The sequence below is a fragment of the Salminus brasiliensis genome, chromosome 6 (assembly GCF_030463535.1).
Source record: "Salminus brasiliensis chromosome 6, fSalBra1.hap2, whole genome shotgun sequence".
NCBI lineage: Eukaryota > Metazoa > Chordata > Actinopteri > Characiformes > Bryconidae > Salminus > Salminus brasiliensis.
The window spans coordinates 3,513,806-3,531,823 of record NC_132883.1 but is presented as its reverse complement, the minus strand read 5'-3'; the positions used below and the strand labels follow the sequence as shown (position 1 = coordinate 3,531,823).

General features: G+C 45.7%; 2 protein-coding genes across 11 annotated transcripts in view; one reads left to right on the top strand and one right to left on the bottom strand.

The window, feature by feature from the left end:
* The window catches only part of fcho1 (FCH and mu domain containing endocytic adaptor 1), a 69,293-nt gene extending 55,374 nt beyond the window's left edge, over nt 1-13,919 (top strand). For all 3 annotated transcript variants that reach the window (XM_072681347.1, XM_072681348.1, XM_072681345.1), the window contains exons 18-27: nt 712-1,626; nt 3,639-3,745; nt 4,303-4,417; nt 5,153-5,264; nt 6,408-6,563; nt 6,878-7,010; nt 8,220-8,416; nt 10,256-10,320; nt 12,432-12,599; nt 13,780-13,919. In XM_072681347.1, coding sequence (XP_072537448.1) covers nt 712-1,626; nt 3,639-3,745; nt 4,303-4,417; nt 5,153-5,264; nt 6,408-6,563; nt 6,878-7,010; nt 8,220-8,416; nt 10,256-10,320; nt 12,432-12,599; nt 13,780-13,808 — 1,997 coding nt within the window. In that variant the 3' untranslated portion in view covers nt 13,809-13,919. The remainder of the gene's footprint in view (nt 1-711; nt 1,627-3,638; nt 3,746-4,302; nt 4,418-5,152; nt 5,265-6,407; nt 6,564-6,877; nt 7,011-8,219; nt 8,417-10,255; nt 10,321-12,431; nt 12,600-13,779) is intronic.
* Nucleotides 13,920-15,429: 1,510 nt separating this feature from the next.
* The window catches only part of rfx2 (regulatory factor X, 2 (influences HLA class II expression)), a 52,579-nt gene continuing 49,990 nt past the window's right edge, over nt 15,430-18,018 (bottom strand). For all 8 annotated transcript variants that reach the window (XM_072681341.1, XM_072681340.1, XM_072681337.1 and 5 more), the window contains one exon: nt 15,430-18,002. In XM_072681341.1, the coding sequence (XP_072537442.1) occupies nt 17,881-18,002 (122 nt within the window). In that variant the 3' untranslated portion in view covers nt 15,430-17,880. The remainder of the gene's footprint in view (nt 18,003-18,018) is intronic.

The window sequence follows — 18,018 nt, the reverse complement described above, 5'->3', positions numbered from 1 at the left end:
TCTCTCTTTTTAGGGAACAGAGAATGAACGGCTACAGGAAATGCAGTAAATAATGGCTCTGCTATGGCCAGCGGCCTGAAACTTAGTTAATATGCCTCTGAGCAGAGCTGGAGTGGTCATTATTCCATGAATTATGGATTGGGATTGGTGATGGATAGTGTTCTGTCAAGCTAGTTTTATCCATTAGATCTATTACTTCTGGTTTCAGATGAGTGTCTTATGTTGGTCACAGATTATACTTTAGGTTTAGTTCATTACGCTTATAGTAACACTATTTCAAGACTACTTACACTATATGGACAAAAGTATTGGGACACCTGCTTATCCATTGTTTTTTTTGTTCTGTTTTTTCAAAATCAAGGGTATTAAAAAGAGTTTATCCTACTTTTGTTGAAGTATCTGTCTCTACTGTCCATGGAAGAAGGCTTTCTACTAGATTTTGAAGGGGCATTGCTGTGAGGATTTGATTGTACAAATCCAGAGAACACCTGCTCCACAGCTCTACACTGCCTGGGGGGCTTTATACCCCTCTAGCCCACGCCTGGCATTAGGCAGCATGGTGCCAATAGGTTCATCATGTATATCTGCTCTAGAGAGTCCTATTCAATTGGTATTCAGTAGAAGGGGTGTCCACAAACCTTTGGACATATAATGTACGTCGGTCTTGATGACGCATCTTTTAATCTATAATAATCTCTTATTTCCCGACAGACACTGCTTTCTCTTCTGATTCGTCCTCTCCCGAGAACGTGGAAGATTCTGGTTTGGACTCGCCATCCCATCAGCCCCTGGGAGCATCTCCAGAACCCACAGGCTGGGCAGCCTGGCCTTCAGCGCCTCAGCCTAAAGACTCTATGACCTTAGGACGGCCTTCTGACCCTTTTCTCACTGCATTCCGCGACCCTTCCCCTGGACGTTCCCCACTACCAATGGAGAACCCTGCTGGCGCCCCTGCATTCACATTTCCAGCGTTTTCCCGCAGCCTGGCAGCTCCAGAACTGGAACCTAGCGTGTGGAGTTGTAAGCACATCCCACCTGAGGATCCTTTTTTGGCTGTGTTTGAGCGCCCAACATCCCAGGACACCCGAGCCCCCCCAGAAACTGCCTGGGCACCCCCGCCCCCCCGGCCATCACGGGACAGCCGCACAGATCTGTTCACCAAACCCTTAAACGACACTAAAACGCTTCCTCCCCCCTCATCGTCATCCCGTAAAGACCGAGAGAGAAAAAGAGACCACAGTGTCCCGCCCCCAGACTCCTCCTCCGACGACCCGTTCGCCATCACCATGATTGGCAGCCCCACACACCAGTCAGCCCTGGCTGCCGCTCAGGCAGCTGCAGGAGCCAACAGGACGGCGGTGGTGAGCCCTAAACCTGCCCCTGCTCCCGTGCAGCCCAAGAAGGAGTTGGTACACTGGAGCTCAGTCCACAACCCGTTCAGTGAAGGAGTGCCATCCGGCAGCAGCAGCACGGCAGCAGTGCAGGAGTCCAGCAGGAAACAGAGCAGGAGCTGCGAGGAGCCGCGGAGGAATGGGCCTCCGCTTACCAGACACTCTGGACCACAGGAGGACCTGTGCTTCTCCACCGATAAAGACCAGAACTGCCTCGACATCAACACACACACTGGTATATCAACACACCCGTTTACACTCAAAGGTCCAAACATTTCACGTTAGGGTGGCAGTAACTTTAGGCTCCTGCAGATGGCGCTAGAAATACCTGCGGGTATGTGAGGGAACTCAGACATTGAGAAGAGGCGGTACAGTGCAGTGAGCGTCTCATTAGATGGAGGAAAATGGGTCGCAAAGCAGATACAGTTAATGATTGGCTAAAAGGAGTGATTGACTGCATTTGGGCGTGGCCAAAGACCACAGTGTGAAGGAAGTAGCTGAATCTGCAGGTGTGTGGAAGCTTACGGTCATACGGGTCTACCAGCAGTGGCAGAAATCTCAGTCTACAGGGAATTATCCTTAGAATTGTGGCTGAAGTGCGAAACTGACGGAGAGGGACCACCGCTTGTGAATGAAGATGGCTTCCAGGCTAGAACTGCTTCTAGAAGTCAGTGCAGGTTCTTTACCACCAACTTCTGAAGGAACTCTCCTCAGGAAGCTGCAGACCATCAGAATATGGAGTAGAGCATCACGCAAGAGGCCTGTACTCACTTCTGCTCAAGAATGAGGAGAATTTCCTGTACACTGGGATTTCTGCCACTGCTGGTAGACCTGTATGACCGTAAGCTTCCATACACCAGCAGATTCAGCTACTTCCTTCCTTAGTTCCTTGGGCCGTGCCCAAATGCAGTCACTCCTTTTAGCCAATGATTAACTGTATCTGCTTTGCAACCCATTTTCCACTCATCCACTGAGACCCTCACTGCACCTCTTCTCAATGTCTGAGTTCCCTCACACACCCCTCAAGTTATTAGTTAACCCACATACTTTTTTTGAACAGTCCCCCTCATTTCAGGACACCATAATATTTGGGACACAGCAACGATGGGAGCAATAAAGCAGTCTTTAGCAGGTTTAGTACTGTGTTGCATATCTCTGTCATGCAGTCATAGAGTCATAGACGATTCATAGACATCACCAGGTGCTGATGTATCTTCTCTGGTGATGCTTCGCCAAGCCTCTAATTCAGCCATCTTCAGCACCGACCAATTGTTGGAGGCATTTACTGGAACCTGAGCAGATAAGATGTTCCTCTACGCCTTCAGCAGTTACATCATCAGTGAGAATAAGTGGGCCGGTACCTGTGGCAGCCATACATGCCCAAGCCATGATGACCCCTAGGTCTAGTGGCTTGCGTCTTGCAGTGTAGCCTCTGTATTTCTGTTCATGACGTCTTCTGCAGATCGTCTTCAGGATCCCTCCTCACGGCTGTTTGAGGATCATAGGGAGGGTTGTTGTTTTGCCATCAGTGGAGGTCTTCATTTACATTGAAGGCCTGTAGCTGATGCTCTTCTCCAGAGCGACTTAAAGAAGAGCTTCACCACCCTCAGCTAGTTTGTACAGACTAGCATCTGAAGATCCCTCTGGGTTTCGACTCGGTCTGGAGACACAATACTCTACACACTACCTAATTACTCTCAGAAGAGAGTCTGGGTTTAAAGACAGCGAGCGTTGGACTCTGCTATTCAGACACCCAGGGGAAGTTCGTTCCACTACTTCGGTGCCGAGCCGTACTTGAAGCTGGAAGGGCTCTTGGTGCAGATCGATTTTTGACCATCGCCATCAAGTACGGAGGAGCTGGCTGGTCCAGTCTTGGCTTTGTAGGCCAGAGTCAGGGGTCTGAATCTGATGACCTAGGCAGCAGCTACAGGAAATCAGCTGCGATTAATGAGCTCACTTGTGGTTCACAGAGGTTCCCAAGGTTTTCTAGCCTCGTAACAGCTTCTTTGGCTTTCACTGGCACAGCTCTTGTCCTCATGTTGAACAGTGGCATCTACAGGTGTTTGAAAGCATCTCGTACCTGCACTAAAGGAGCAGTAGAACACACCTGAGTAACCTAGACCATCCCAAATGTCCCAAACACGACGGTGTCCTGAAATCAGGGGGATTGTGTAAATTGGTTGGTTCAATTCTTATCCACTACCCTCTCTTATCTACTACTCTCTCGTCCTATCTCTCCACCTCCAGGCTCTCAGCGTAGTTTCCGGCAGGACAGTTCTGAGCTGCTCGTTTTGGCTCCTCCTCAGCCGACCCGGTCCAAGCGTTCTTCAGCCAGGCTGAGCGGCTGTGAGCGGGTAAATAAGCCACTACCCTCATTACACTCTGCCCTCACAGCTACACGCCCGAAGGTCCTTTACACCCCCCCCCCTTTACAATTAAATGCCTGTTAAATAAGGCAGCTGTGTTTTTATTAGATGGGTTTTGGTTTCATACATCAGACGGTGCAGTAGCTGTGTTGTGACGTGAGCAGCGGTTGCTGTGGAGACCGTTTTTTGTACCGTTAACCCAACCCAAGCTCAGTAACGTGGAGCCTTTTTTAGCTGAGGGAGTCACATGACCCAGTTTACAACAGCACAAATGACCCCTGTAGACTCACAAATGACCTAACATTTACTTTCTCTGTATGAGCTCTGTTCTGATTGGCTGCTCTGTGCGAATGGGCGGAGCTACACCACTGTAGGTTGAACAGATGTATGTAATGTTTTTGAAGATCAGCTTGAAGCACCAAACTGTAGAAATGCAGCATTATATCAGTATAAAGTCGAAGGTATAGACAGTTATTGCCTAAATGTCGGTTTTAAGCCCCCCCTTTTCTTTCCCTTTGTTCTCACCCCTGACCTCTGACCCTCAGTCCAGGTCCCTGTGTTCGTCTCCTCTGCCTGAGCCCAGCCCTCCCCCAACATCCTCCTCCTCCTCCAGCCCCAGTGAGTGGGGCGGCCAGACCCGCGCCCCGAGTCCTGCACGAGGTGGGCACTGACACACCCTAACCCCCTAGCATGACCTCAAACTGACCTCCTGATTTTCTACCAGAGCGTGGGTTACATTTACCAAACGCCACCCACGAATGCCTGCTTTTGGGCGGCTTACTGCAGGGTTGGACACACCTTACAGGTTCCCGTTGACCCTGGTCAACTGCTTTACTCTAATTTTAGTGATTATTACTATTATTATTATTCGTATTATTATTATTGTTGATTTTTAAATATTTAAATGTATTTATTAGGGATGTAAATGATTTAATTGAACACTGTCATCTGAAGCCCTCTGCTGCAGCACTTTTAATTGATCAGGGACGCTCAACTGGACGTTAATTGCATGTCCAGTTGAGGTTCAGATCTTCTGGGGACTTTTAAGGAGCTGTGTGTCAGATTTTGCTCACTCTTTGTTTCAGACATCATCGCTGTAACATTAATCTGGCAGTTGCTCTTCACATTGTATTAGAATTTCATGATGAATGGACCAATAGAAACGCTCCAAAATGACCTGGAATAAAATATTTTCCATTGAAAGTAGAGAAGGTTTTGTGGCTGTTCTGGAAATACAAGGTTTTGATCAGATAGGTTTTTGTTGAACAGCCGTGCTGCCCTTTTAATTTCATCTCTTCTGCCTGTGTCTGTGTGTGTCTGTGTGTGTCTGCCTGTGTCTGTGTGTGTCTGTGTGTGTCTGCCTGTGTCTGTGTGTGTCTGCCTGTGTCTGTGCAGGTTTGTCCCGAGGGCCGAGTCCTATCTCTCTCAGCACTCAGGAGTCGTGGCCTGTAGCTGCAGCGATTACAGAGTACATCAACGCTTACTTCAAAGGTGGAGAACACAACCGGTAAGCCCTCAGCTCCCCGACGGTCACTCACTCTGCACCTCTCAGAGCTGCGAGGTGGGACAGTGACTTCAGCCTCCTAATGGATCTGTCTGTCTGTTCACCCATCTGTTTATCTACCCATCTATCTGTCTCCCTGTCTATCCATCTAGCCTGTGTCTGTGCCTGTCTACCTTTTTGTCTGGCTGTCTGGCTATCTATCCTTCTATCCGTCTGTCTATGTATCTGTCTATCCATCCGTCTGTCTGTCTTTCTCTGTGTCTGTCTAGCCGCCTGTTTGCCAGTCTCTCTGTCCTTCTGTCTGTCTCTAGTCTTTTTATCTAGTCATCTATCTGTCTGTCTATTTACCTTTCTGTCTGTCTGTCTATATATTTGTCTATCTATCTGTCTGCCTGTCTGTCTCTCTGTGTCATGTCTAGCCAGCTGTCTGTCGGTCTTTCTAGCTGCCTGTCTGTCGGTCTGTCTATCCGTCTGTCTCTGTCTCTGTGCATGCTATTCATCTAGCCGTCTGGCTGACGGGCTGGCTGGCTGGTTGGCTAGCTAGCTATCCTATCCATCTGTCTCTCTGTCTCTGTGTCTGTCTACACATCTGTCTGTCTGTCTATCCATCTGTCTGTCTTTCTGTGTCATGTCTAGCCGCCTGTCTCTCGGTCTGTCTGTCAAGCCGATTGTTTGTTTTTCTGTCTGTCTAGCCGTCTGTCTCTCTGTCTGTCTCTGTCTCTGTGCATAGTATCCATCTAGCCGTCTGGCTGGCTTGGTAGCTAGCTATCCTATCCGCCTGTCTATCCATCTGTCTGTCTGTCTCTCTGTGTCATGTCTAGCCGCCTGTCTGTCGGTCTGTCTAGCCGCCTGTCTGTTGGTCTGTCTGTCAAGCCGATTGTTTGTCTGTCTAGCCGCCTGTCTCTCTGTCTGTCGCTGTCTCTGTGCATACTGTCCATTTAGCCATCTTGCTGGCTAGCTAGCTAGCTATCCTATCCGCCTGTCTCACTGTCTCTGTGTCTGTTTGTCTATCTGTCTGCCTGTCAGTCTGTCTGTCTATGTATACTTCTGTCTATCCATTTATTTTCTATTTTTATTTATTTATTTATTTATTTATTTATCTATTGTGTGTGTGTGTGTGTGTGTGTGTGTGTGTGCTAATTTCAGCTGTCTGGTGAAGATCACTGGTGACCTCACCATGTCATTCCCTGCTGGAATCACTCGTATATTCACAGCCAACCCCAACGCACCTGTGCTCAGCTTCCGACTGGTGAACATCTCACGAGTGGATCACTTCTTACCCAATCAGAAGCTTCTCTACAGGTGATCTACCTTCAAACATCTGATGCTGATTTTATTTTTTTTGCACTGTTTTAGAACTACCAGTACTACGATACGAGGAAAGCGTTCTTCTTGGTAAAAAATGAATCAGGGGTGGGTTATAAGAAGCTGCTCAGTTCCACTTTTCCAGCTTCTGCTGTATTTCTGCTCGAGTTCCTTCGTTCTTTCTGAGATGTACTGCAGTCATTCTTCTCAGAACACAGTACTTTTACTTCAGTATGAGTTCCAGCTGCTCTACACACCTCTGCTGTCAATGGAGGATTGAAGTCATTGCTGGTTCTGCTCTCCCTCTTTAGTGACCCGTCCCAGAACGACCCCGACTCCAGAGATTTCTGGTTCAACATGCAGGCTCTGACATTTCACCTTCAGAGAGAGGCGGAGCTCAATCCACAGGCGTCCTACTACAACGTGGGCTTGCTGAAGTATCAGGTCAGTCTTGAAGCTTGGAGCACTTACTCACACCATCAGTTTTTGCTGAACTGGATTTACAGCACCACCTACAGTTGATGTCTGGTATTACATACCCAGTATCCAGTACCCATATCCAGTCTTCCAGGGAATACAATACATAGACAAAAGTATTGGGACGCCTGCTCGTTCATTGTTTCTTCTGAAATCAAGGGTAATAAAAAAAGAGATGCTTTTGTTGGAGTGACTGTCTCTACTGTCCAGAAAGGAAGTCTTTCTACTAGATTTTGGAGAAGAAGCGTTGCTGTGAGCATTTGATTGCATTCAGCGACAAGAGCTTGTTAGTGAGGTTAGGATGTTGGATGATGATCACCACCACCTCACCTCATCATCCCCAACTCATCCCTAACTCATCCCAAAAGTATTGGATGGAGCACCACCACCACCATCATTCCAGAGAACACAGCTTGTCCACTGCTCCACAGCTCCTCAATGCTGGGGGGCTTTATATATACCCCTCTAGCTCACGCCTGGCATTAGGCAGCATGATGCCAACAGGATCATATATATATCTGCTCCAGAGAGCCCTATTCTATTGGCAGTGCTTCTCTATAAGGACTAGGCAAGCTGTGTGTGTGCATTTGTACATCTGTGTCAGCAATGGCATTCATTAGAATGGGTGTCCACAAACATTTGTCACCGAACAGCATTATCTCCATGACAGCATGCAAACCGGTAGCTTTCTTTCATTAATAGCAACATTAGCATGCGTAGATCCTGACGCAGGCGTTCAGCTTGTATAATCCCCATAGAGAAGCCCTGACTAGCAGTGAGCTGTGGAGCAGTGGAGCTGCATTCTCTGGAATGATGGTGGAGCTCCATCCAATACTTTAGGGATGAGTTGGAGTGGCAGAACTAGAGTGCAAGTCCTCCTCAGCCCTCCATCTAGTGCAAAGCCTTCTCAGATCAGCAGAGGCTGCTCCCTATTAAAACCCTTGATGTCAGAAGAAACGTGAGTCCACATACTTTTGGACACTCTGTGCATTCTGGCTGTGCTGCCTTGCACTGTTACTCTGTTACTAAGCGATTTCACCCTGAGCGAGATGAGGGGGTGACGGATCCGCTGCGTGTTTGGTCCTACTTTGTAAAAATAAATATTCTTCATTTTTAAATAAATATTATAGAAGGTTAATTAAAACTCATCACCATGACGACGCCCTCTGCCCACAGGTGTCGTCTCAGGACCCCGCCCGAGCTCCTCTGCTGCTGTCGGCCGAGTGCCAACGCAGCGGGACGGTCACCCGCGTTTCCCTGGACTACCACTGTTGCCCGGCAACCGCCCCCGCCACCCAGCTCACGGCCGTGCAGGTGCTGCTGCCGCTGGACCACACGGCCACTGACCTGCAGTGCCAACCCCCTGCATCATGGTGAGAGAGAGGAGGAGGAGGAGTGAATGACTGGGTTTGGGATTGTGTTACAGCAGTGTGGAGACGAGGAGTCGCAAACATTAATGAAAGAACCTGAAAGGAAGGAAAGAAGCAGAGCGAGAAAAAGACAGTAAGAGGAATGAGGGGAAGGAAAGAGAAGGAGACGGACTGAGAGAACAGAACGACGAGAAAGAAATAAGAAGAGAGAGGAAATGGAGAACAGAATAGAAATAGAGAAAGTGAAAGAAAGGAGAAATAAAGTTAAGGAATCGAGTAGAACAGGAAAGGAAAGAGAGACTAGGAATAAAGGTTTAAAGGAAGGAAGGAAGTTGCAAAGCAAGGTAGGAAGGAGTAAAGGAAGGAAGGTATAAAGAAAGGAAGGTAGGAAGGAAGGCGTAAAAGAAGGTGTGAAGGAAGGAATGAAGATGTAAAGGAAGGAAAGAAGGTGCAAAGAAAGGATGGTAGGAAGGAAGGAGTAAATGAAGGAATAAAGGTGCAAAGAAAGAAAGGAATGTGTCAAGGAAGGAAGGTGTAAAGAAAGAAAGGATGGTAGGAAGGAAGGTGTAAAAAAAGGAATAAAGGTGTAAAGAAAAGAAGGAAGGAGTAAAGGAAGATGTAAAGGATGGTAGGAAGGTGTAAAGAAAAGAATGAAGGTGTGAAGGAAGGAAGGAAGGTGTAAAGAAAGGAAGGAATGTGTAAAGAAAAAAATGAAGGTGTAAAGAAAGGAAGGAAGGTGTAAAGAAAGGAAGGAATGTGTAAAAAAAAGGTGTAAAGGAAGGAAGGTGTGAAGGAAGGAAAGAAGGTGTAAAGGAAGGAAGATGTGAAGGAAGGAACGAAAAGAAGGTGTAAAGAAAGGATGGTAGGAAGGAAGGTGTAAAGGAAGGAAGATGTAAAGGAAGGAACGAAAAGAAGGTGTAAAGAAAGGATGGTAGGAAGGAAGGTGTAAAGGAAGGAAGGAAGGTGTAAAGGAAGGAAGGAATGTGTAAAAAAAAGGTGTAAAGGAAGGAAGGAAGGAAGGTGTGAAGGAAGGAAGAAAGGAGTAAAGGAAGGAAGGTGTAAAGAAAAGAAGGAAGGAGTAAAGGAAGATGTAAAGGATGGTAGGAGGGTGTAAAGAAAAGAATGAAGGTGTGAAGGAAGGAAGGAAGGTGTAAAGAAAGGAAGGAATGTGTAAAGAAAGGAAGAAATGTGTAAAGAAAGGAAGGAATGTGTAAAGAAAAAAATGAAGGTGTAAAGGAAGGAAGGAAGGTGTAAAGGAAGGAAGGAATGTGTAAAAAAAAGGTGTAAAGGAAGGAAGGTGTGAAGGAAGGAAGAAAGGAGTAAAGGAAGGAAGGTGTAAAGAAAGGAAGGAAGGTGTAAAGGAAGGAAGGAAGGTGTGAAGGAAGGAAGAAAGGAGTAAAGGAAGGAAGGTGTAAAGAAAGGAATGAAGGTATAAAGGAAGGAAGGACGGTATAAAGAAGGGAGGAAGGAAATTATAAAAGAAGAAAGGGAGAAATTTATGACATGAAGGAAAGTATGAAGGTAGGAAGGAAGGAAGGAAGAAATTGGAGGAAAATGAAGAGAGTGTGCACAAAGAGAGATAGACAGAGTGATAGAGAGACACAATGTGATAAAAGGAAGGAGAGAGAGAGAGGGGGGGGGGGCAGAGAGGCCAGTGTTAGGCCGGAGGATGAAGTTTGAACGTGAGGAGGAGAGGGTGATGCAGGTGGTATGGGTGATGGACAGTGTGGGTGGGGTGGTGGTATGGGTGATGGACAGTGTGGGTGGGGTGGTGGTATGGGTGATTGACGGTGTGGGTGGGGTCTAATTTACTTGTTTGTTTGTTTCTCTGTTTGTTTTCAGGAACGCTGAGGAGAGGAGACTGCTGTGGAAACTGCCCAACCTCTCCCCAACCAATCACAGCAAAGGTTCCCCTCACAACTGCACTCACTCACTCACTCACTCACTCACTCACTCACTCACTCACCTTGACTCCCCCTACCTTGTCCCAGCAATCAGCAGCCATGCAGCTGAGCCTAGCGCACTGAACATTGACATAACTGATGCCCACCAAGCAGGTACAGAGTGTAAGAAGATGGGAAAGGTAGAACTGAAGGACGCTCAGGTAGAACTGTCGTATGGTTGATTGCTAGACAGGTGAATTAAAACCCCTTATTTGACCTTTGTTTGACCTTTGTTTGGAGAATTTGGTGCACTCTGGGGTGGTGGTGCACTGTTCTACTGGGACACCAGCGACACCTGCACAAATATGACCTTCATGAAAAGTTTCAGTCCCCGGACAGGGACTGGGAGCTTATCCTGCCTCTCTGGTTTAGGGGCGTGGCTTTCTCAGGAGTTTCTGGAATAATCATACAGAAAATACCCATAAAATGTTCGGCATCAGTATCCCAAAAACAAACTATCGGTGTGTGAGCGTGTCCATCTTCAGTCTTCAGTGTGGAATCTGCTTTATTAAGTGCCGGAGCCGTATTCCACAGTGCCAGAGCAAGTGGGTGCTAGAAGCTGCTTGAGAGAATTGATTGACCGGGGTCATCTGAATTCCTGTTTATCTCAGAAAGGCCTGCCAGTCTAATGTGGGGGGCTGTTTTTAGAACACTGCTTCTCAGCCTCCAGCACCCACTCAAGGCTTTCCTATGCTAATGCTGCCTTTTAGCGCCAGGCTGACATATACACCGACACTGCACTATATATAGAGAATCCGAGGAGGTCAGGCAGGAAGGTCATGCACAACTGTGTGATTTTGCCTTTTTTTGATGAAAGCTTGTGGGTGGGAGCTTTAGGAGACCCAGAAGTTTCCAACACAGTTAAAAAAGTTAAAACTGAGTCATTTTTATTTAATATCAGAAATACGTCGTCTGAACCGGCTCACGTGAATCATTTCCAGTGTTCCTGTGAGAGCCCACTACTGGTTTAACAGCAGATACAGGGCTCTATTTTAGGGATATTTTAGCGAGCCGTCAACCGTGCACCGTGCAGCTTGATTTAGGGGGCGTGTCGATGTGTCTTTGCTATGGTAACGAGGGGAAAAGTTCGCCCTGCTCGGCTCGAAACTCACAAAGTCATGTACTGAGTCTCTTAATGAATCATGGGTGTGTTTGTTTTGGGCATAACGTGCAGTTATAAACCAATCAGCGTGTCTCTCCCTCGCCGCTCCCTTTAAGAGCCAGGTGCGGTCAGACTGACCTTGGCGGGTTGCTATTTCAGTGGTGTAAAGTGTTGGAGGGAGTACGAGCGTCGGGCTGCACGTGCCTGTGTTGACAATTCACTGCTGAGATATCAACGAGCGTCTGACTGTTGACGAACGTCTGTCTAGTTTTCAGTCAGTGGAGCTCCTCCTGTGTTTTCCGCTGCTGAGATACATAGCAATACGCCAGAAACTGACCTGAAAACCCCTCATTTCGAGACCACCACTCTCATCAGCGTAGAGATATTCACAAGCAGCACTGCTGTTTAAACGGCAACAGCCTTAACAGCCATAGTCCTGGTTGAGAGTCCGAATGGCTTGTGGGAAGAAACTCCTTCACATCCTCTCTGTGTTTGTCTCCAGGAAGCAGAAGCGCTTCCCTGACCCATAACTGAGAAAGCGGTCTGTTGCTTGGATGTCCTTTGAGGTCCTTCCCTTTCGTGTCCTGGCCTTGGTCCAGCACCGCTTGCTGTAGATGGTTTGCAGGACAGGGAGCTCGGTGCAAATGAGACGCCACCCAACCCCCCCCCCATGACTGTACAGATCATATGTGTATGATACATACCAAAACCTTCTAAGAGAGCTTGGATCTCTTAGAGTGTCCAAACATTTGCATGGTGCTCCTTCTGTGCCTCTCAGGGATCAGTTCTTCCTGAACTGATCGCTTAACTATTCACAGTAACAGAGGCTTTAACCAGGGGTGCTCAAACTTTTGCCACTACTTGTAGATATGAGTGAAGAAATGAAGAGTGGACCCACATACAGACTTCTAACGAGGTCAGTGGAGTGATGTGCGTGTGTGTGTGTGTGTGTGTGTGTGTGTTTCTGTATCAGGGTCTGGCACATTGTGTGCCAGTTGGCAGTGCCTGGAGGTTCCCCGCGGCCCCCCTCCGAGCCTGGCCGTGCAGTTTGTGGGTTCAGGGGCGTCCCTCTCAGGGATGGATGTGGAGCTGGTGGGCAGCCGGTACAGAATGTCTCTGGTGAAGAAGAGGTTCGCCACAGGTGAGCGAGAGAGAAAGACAGTAGATACAGTTACTCCCACAAAAGCATCATAAACCCTTTGTATTTAATACCCAATGAATGAGCAGGTGTCCCAATACTTTTGTCCATATAGTATATAAGTCTTAAAGGTACAGGTAGAACAGCAGCCTCTTTAGTTTGAATGAAAGGTTGTGAAAGTTAATCAGAATTTAGGGGTGAATATCCCGGGTCATGCTGCCTGCCTTCAGCAGCCATAGAGCGTAATAGGCTCTGTCTCTCTCCCCACATCACTTCAGCATGATGCTGACCGGTACGGGCGTTTGCTATATATTGTTATATATATTAATAATACATTTTATATTTTTGTGAATAGAGCTAATTAAATTCACCTATAAGCAAGAATTTATGCAATTTAGAAATATACTGAGCAATATGCTAAAATTGGGCTTACCCAAATAAATAGAATATGAAATATTATTAATTTGTTTTATATAATAAATACCATATATATATATATATATATATCTTATTTTTAAATATGTTATATATTTTTGTTTGTTAGTTTTTATTATATTACATTATATGTTTATTTGTGAATAGAATGTTTTAATTAGATATAAATTCTATATATCATAAAAATTGGGGAGAAAAATTGGGAAAGAATTAAATTGCATTTAAATAAAAGTCATAAAAATTAGTCATACAATGTTTTTATAAATATATATATATATATATATATATATATATATATATATATATATACATACATATGTTTTTAAAAATAATAATATATTAGATATGTTTTTGGTGAATAGAGCCAATTAAATTCACCCATACACAAGAATTTAAACAATTTATAAATGTGTTAAGTGATATGCCATCTAAAATTGGGAAAATAATTAAATTAAATTATAAATATAAAAATATAAATATATGCAGGCTTAAGATAATAAGACTTTACATTTTGGTCCATATCTGCTGGTACATTCCTCATGAAATTCCACATAATAAAAATTGCGTGAGCAATAAATATGAGTTTAAATATGATTACATTTTGACATCGTTAAAACCAGGGACGGGTTTCTGAAAGCGTCTTAGCATGAGGAAGATGCTTAAAAGGTAGAGTGAGCATCACTCTGTACACTCTCTCTCTACCAGCTGTAATAACCTTTATTAAGACTGTGTGTATTTCTGTCTGCAGGGAAGTACATGGCCGGCTGTTCACTGTGAGGGAGCTCGTGTCCGGTGCCCTGACCCATAGGCACACAGTTTGCACTTTTAATCAGACTAGGCCAGGTCCTGCCGCTGGAGACCGGACGGACAGCTGGAGTGATGTGGACAATGGGGTGGGGGGGAGGGGGAGGGGGAGGGGGAGGGGGGGGGGACCTGGACATTACCCATGATGCATTGCTGTGAGGAATACACACTGGACATCCCATTAGCTGTGCTGTCCTTGCTGCTCAGAAGGACCAATATACAGTAGTACCGGCGTATTAGACCTGGCCTTGTTTTAACCCTTTCAGCGCTGAGCTGGACGGACTGCTCTGTTCTTCGCCTGTGTTTCTCTCAGAGTGCTCTTTTATTTGTATCTACTGTTCGTTGGTTCCTGTGTGCAATGCGTACCCTGTACCTTTGCTGACTCCATTCAGAAACTGGATGTAAGATTTTCCTTCCTTTTTTTTGTGGGAATTTTGTGAGTGATTCCAATTGAGACGTGTAGACTGAAGTACGGATTCTGGAATGATGTAAAAAATAAATAATAAAAGTCCTGTTAATGTGGCTATATGAGACTTAATGAATAATTAAAGACTTTGTAATGACTGAAGTGTTTATTGTTTATGTGGCAGCTAAAATTTCTCAATCGCAACAGAACCGGCCAGAACATTGATGGGTTGATCTGCAAGGTTAAAAGGTTAAGAATTTCCTTAAAACTGTGGAAGAACTACTTAAGGCCGGCTCAAGTCTTTATGGGGCCCTAAGCAGATTTTAATTTAATACCACCACCTCCGCACCAGATGCATCATCATTCCAGTACGCTGAAGCGCCAGGCCTTTATCGAACACCCCAGCAGTGCATATCTGCACTAGGAATTGATTGACCCAGTATTGGGGTGGCAACTATGAAAATACATGTATATAAACATCACTTTCACCAGTGTAATATCGTCTCCTTTTATTATTCAATGTTATTTTTTTTTAAATATATTTTTTATCATTATATATTGGTGCTCCTGGGGGCCCCCTGGTGGCGTTGGGGCCCTACACAGCCGCATAATTCGAGTATTCCTTGGCCCTGACACTGTAATCAGACGAAGAAATAAGAAAACATGAAAACCTTAGACCCCCCAGTGAGCTGCCAAAGACCACAGTGACAAGGAGAAACTCCCTCAGAGCTGGAGGAAGAAACCTTAGGAGGAACCAGGACTCACAGAGGGGACCCGACCCATCCTCCTCTGATCAGAACTATTTATTAATTATTGATAAAAGTCACTGAAAGACTGTTCTACTGCTCAGGTGTGCAATATTATCATAATATCATAATCTAATAATCATCATATAGTATAACTTGATATAATCACAGCAGTAATGGTCAGAGTAATGATGGTTAATGGTGGTAATGTTAGTAGTGGCAAATAGTTAAGAGTCCATGTAGATTTTAACATGGTCATTAGACACGTAGCCATGGCAGGAGGGTGTGCAGCCAGGCTGACACAGGTGGGAGGGGAGACTTTTGGTGGGACTGGTGGGTGGCAGCTGGTCTGACGCATGTAAAGTGGCCCCCAGCGGTCAGTTTTTTCCATGCCAGAGCCGTTTTGGCGGTGCAAGTGGGACCAGTCAGTGGTTTACACCAGTTTATTACACATTTTTTATACCAGTACAAAATACAGTGGAAGTAAGCAGTTTTGTTACAGACTATAGTCTGCTCTCAGCCTAAGTGAAGAACAGCCGAGAACAGTTTTGTTTTTCCCAGAAAAAAACAAAACACACAAAAATAAGGTATCAATATAGTTGTGAGAAGGATCGTATCTAGTCCCATAAAAATAATCCATAGCCAGATAATCAGAAGATAATCAGAAGATCTAAAACAGCATTACGGAGAGAAAAAACCCCAAAAAACTATTACCAAAGTTACACAAAGTAAATACACTTTCCCCAAGCACAGTAAAGGTGAAGTACTGTAACAGGCACGAGAAAACAGAGAGCCTGAAGCCTTCATAGCCAACGACAGAGAAAAGGAAAAGAGTGCAGTGAGGGGAGGAGGAGGGGGAGTCCACAGAAACATCACTTCCCAGGAAAACGTGTAGAAAAAAAAAAAAAAAAAAAAAACATCCATCAGCTGAACTGCATCTCTGTAAACAGGAGGGAAGGAAAAAACGTGGCGAAACCAGGACGAGCACTGAGGAGAACATCTCTGGGCTCCAAACCTTCTCTTAGCTTAACAACGTCCAATATCCATCCATTACAAATATCAATATAACAACAAGCTGGATTAAAAAAAATCAACGGTAATCAAATAATCGAGCCCCCATAAATTCAAAGCTTTATCAGCTATTAAATAAGAACAGTCTGGCACCTTTACACAGGCACCACACGTACGGATGGGCGGGCGAGTGGAAACGCACGGGTTTAGTATCAGAAAGGTGTGCATGTATTTTCTATGGGGAACTACTAGTGTTTATTTGGCGATACAACTGGTTACAGCCTGAACTCTAGAAGAATCAAACTGAGATCTGTTAGATTTCTTTCCTAAAATACGGAAGATCTACTTAAACAGTTTACACAAAAGTCCTAAAGTCATCCATTTAAAAAGAGAATCTCCAAACTCGTAAAAAAAAAAAAAAAAAGATAAATCAGACTCTGGTAAATACATTCGATCAAAACTGAACAACATTTAAGCACACGTCCATCAAACCAGCAAGGTCAGCACTTCCAGTTATGTTAAACGGTCATTTACAGACATTCTGTCACGTTCAGCACAACAGAGGAGAGATCCCCTCTGCCCCTTTAAACCCCCTGTAGAAGCTTTAAACGTCTCAAGCGAACATGCAACACCAGACTCAAGTCAACTAGGAGCTCCGCCTACGTTCGTCTGGACCGCCCAGACTGTCTAGACTGGCGGCTCAGGCCTTTTTAAAGTGAGGAACATGTCTGGCCTGACGAGCTCTACCACCCCGTCACCATAAACACCAAAACAGTAAGCTTATTTACAATGGAGAACAAACGTGTGGCCTGGGGGCGGCTGGGGAACACTGGCTTCATCAGATTTGACTGATCTGATCTGATCTGATCTACACCCTTTAAAACGAAGGGGCTACACAGGGTTCTCTGAGCGAAGCCGTGGAAGAACCACTTCTTTAACCCTGTGTGTGTGAGTGAAGGTTCTTCTACAGAAATGGATCTTTTACGGCATCTCCTTTGTAGCGCCTTTATTTTTAAGGGTGCAAGAGTGTAGGACCAGTTTATTCACACACAAATAAAAAGAAAACACACACACACACACACACACACAAGTTAGCATAGAAACAATTGAGGTATCGGCAGCTCATCTCATATGGCCAGGGGTCGTTTTATATATTTATATATTTATATATATATATTTTTTTTTTATACATTACTTTTCATCTTAGAAAGAAACAGCGACGTATATCATCCGACCATGTGGTTGCCATGGCGGCGAGAGGTTTGCAGTGCTGGTGGGGCTGAAGCACTAATGGCTGCTTTGGGTTAGTGGGGTTGCATTACTTTCGAAGGCGAGCGAATGGAGCCACAGCTACGGGAAAATTAAGCCCTACGGCCTCGGCGGAAAAAGGTGCTGGAGACAGCTGAGGTCATGAGACGATACATTCGTACTGCGGGTACAGGCACGGCCCGGGAACAGCGACTGCTGGAGTGTTTTCTGCTCTCATCTAAGGCACTGGAAAGGACACTATGGCACGGAGATTAAAAAAACACACACACACACGTATACACACACACACACACACATACACACTCTGTCGCGAACGGAGGTGGCTCAATCTGAGCTTAAAGAGGCACGGAAAAGGGAAAGAGATCGGAAACAAACGAATCCTCGAACAGATTAACAACTATCAGATCTACTAGATCTGCTCCTGCAAGCGTCAGAAGGCCGGCGGAGCCTGGGAACGATCAACAACAAAAAAAAATCCTGCCCACTGACACACTGACAGACACACGAGCACGAGCACAGATGCCCGGGCACAGTCGGCCCTGTGCAGGCGCCCTCTCTCTCCCCGTGACGGACCAGGCTGTGGTCGGCCCGTCTGACTTCTGGTGGACGGCTCTCAGATCTCCTGCAGGGAGTGGTTGATCTCGATTCTCTCCCTTTTGACCGCAGGCTCACAGGTTACCCGAGATACGTCGGCGTCACTGCCAAGGTCACTCATGTCGTCGGAGAATGACTGATCTGAGGGGGAAAAGAG